The sequence below is a fragment of the Corvus brachyrhynchos genome, unplaced genomic scaffold, assembly GCF_000691975.1.
Source record: "Corvus brachyrhynchos isolate BGI_N302 unplaced genomic scaffold, ASM69197v1 scaffold5, whole genome shotgun sequence".
Classification (NCBI taxonomy): domain Eukaryota; kingdom Metazoa; phylum Chordata; class Aves; order Passeriformes; family Corvidae; genus Corvus; species Corvus brachyrhynchos.
In genome coordinates this window covers 2,021,013-2,023,275 of record NW_008238321.1, presented here as the reverse complement: position 1 = coordinate 2,023,275, position 2,263 = coordinate 2,021,013, and the positions used below count along the sequence as shown (strand labels likewise).

At 42.9% G+C, this 2,263-nt stretch overlaps 1 protein-coding gene across 1 annotated transcript in view; it reads right to left on the bottom strand.

Annotated features, from left to right (window-relative positions):
- Positions 1–2,263, bottom strand: part of LOC108446725 (lipopolysaccharide-induced tumor necrosis factor-alpha factor homolog) — an 11,175-nt gene that overhangs the window by 1,336 nt on the left and 7,576 nt on the right. The window contains exons 4-5 of the mRNA XM_017734249.1: positions 1,174–1,239; positions 2–47 (exon numbers count right to left, since the gene is read on the bottom strand). Of these exons, the coding sequence (XP_017589738.1) occupies positions 2–47; positions 1,174–1,239 (112 nt within the window). The remainder of the gene's footprint in view (position 1; positions 48–1,173; positions 1,240–2,263) is intronic.

The window sequence follows — 2,263 nt, the reverse complement described above, 5'->3', positions numbered from 1 at the left end:
GGAAAAGCCCCCTGCCACAATGATTGGAGGCTGGGAGACCAAATAAACTGAATTCAGGAGGAGAGGAGAAGCAGCCCAATTAGAACCACAGGAAATATTTTACAAGTTTTAAAGCCTTAACTGGGAGAATGTGGGCTCTTAAGGTGGCACCCACGTTATTGTTGATTTCAGGTATATTCCTTAGAACCACTGTGCTGGTTGTTCTGTGTGCCCCAATACATTGCACCTAAAACCAGCCAGTTTTACTCGGATAAGGACATACACAGGGAGTTGTCTGTGGGATAATCCCTGGAGTCAGGTAGTCCCCACCACCCTCTGGTGGATGTACTCTGACACTGAGAATTTATCTTCTGATATTTAAAATCATATGAAAATGCTTGTTCTCCCTGAAGAGGTTTGAAGGATACAGAGGAACATTCTGAATCAACTTTTCAGTAGTTATGAGAAATTCATCGATGCAGTTACTCTAAAACCTAAATGCCATCAAACAGCTGCTGGTGCTGTCCCCAGTTAGACTCCAGCTCATGTTTTTGCAGTCTAGACTTGACTGTCATAATCCCTGAGGGGGATGCCCCTTGTGGGTACATGAAGGATATTTTTTCAGAAATGTTTTTGGGAAAAAAATACTATTTTAAGGAACCTAAAACAAGTTTAGGGTACAACTTCACACTGTAGCCTGAGGCAAAACTTGAGGAGTGGGAAGGTATCTGTTTCATAAATAGGATAGAGCATGTCTGAGTTCAAGTGCCTGCTGGTTTTAGGGATATTTAAAAATGTGTCTCCTTTCCTCCTGTATGAGGTGTTATTGACTCTTCTTCAAAGCCTTTCCTCAGCATCTCCTTTGAGCTTCTCCACTTCCATAAAGGTGACTAGATCAGGAACACTGCCCTTAAAATGATTTATTCTGAAAGCCCTGTCTTCTGGCTGGGCTTTTTTGGTTTGTTTGGTTTTTTTTTAAAGGGGTACTTGTGTAGATTGGCTAATGCTGGAGAAGCAAGTCTGAGTCCCTTGTCTTAGTTTATCTTCTGACATCTCTGTGCAAATTTTCCAGTTTATGAGATTGAGATTGGGTCAGAAAACTCCCACCCTCTCTGTTGATTTTAAAACGAAACCTATTTCGCTTTTGTTGGCATGTGGCACGAGAGCTGTCAGGAGCACAACCCCTGCACTTACCGGGCTCCTCGATGGTGGTGGTTTCTCGGTAGGAGTAAGGCGGGGGAGAAGGAAACTCGTAGCCCCCTGTGCAAAGAAAACCAGGGCAAACTGTACAAGTGCAAACAGCTTCTGGCTCCCAAAAGCTGCGTGGAGTGAGACAAGAGGTGCCTCGCAGAGAGGGTGAAATCCAGCACAGGGAGAAACAGCCACTGTACTGACTCCTGGGTTTTTAAAGCCTGCAGTGACTGGCTGGTCTCACTTTCTGTACAACAAAAGCTGAGAAACCAAATAATTTTTTAGGAAAGGCAGCAATTTCGTCCATTCCAGCATAACACTGGCATGGTACTCAATCTTAATTTAAGGACTCCACTGATAACAGATCCACAGTACCTCTAATTTCAGTGATAACTATCCTTACTCTGAGTATTTAGAGCCTTTTTACTAGCTTGAACTTCCTCAGCTTTCAACCAAGTTATTTCATCATACTCTTTGTTCTAGAAAACAAAGTTCAGAGATCTTTTTCCTTTTGTTTTGGGAGAAGGGAAGCTGGTGACTAAGACACCTCAAGGATTTTCAGTTCTCTTACTGATCTTTCAAATTAAGAATGCAATCAGCCTACCTGAAGTGAAATAAGTTACTGTATTAAAAAATACATTCATGGATACATTCAAAATAAACCCATGTACAAAACTTAACAGCCAGCTAGCGTGGTACCAAACTACAGGACTGAGTTTGGGAGAGGAGGACAGTCCCTATGAGAAATCGTGGTTGGTCAAGCCTGGACAGCATTGGAGAAACCCTCACCCCCAGGAAGAGCAGCCCTGAGCTGGGAGTCCAGCCTGTGCTCGAGCTTTTCAGAAACGATGTGAGTGCAACCAGGGAATGAGCCCACAGGGATATAAACTGGAATTTTCCAAAGTGAGACAAAATACAGTGACAAAGATGAAAAAAACGTCAGCAATATTTTCTTGAATGGCTTGCCAGAAGCAGTAAAGATTTGCAACGGCATTTGGGTTTCGTGGTGATGGGGTGGTGTTCAGTTTTTGGCTTTGAGTGGTTTTCTGTTTGATGTTTTTGTTTGTTTTTAGGGGGTGTTATTTGTAGGGAA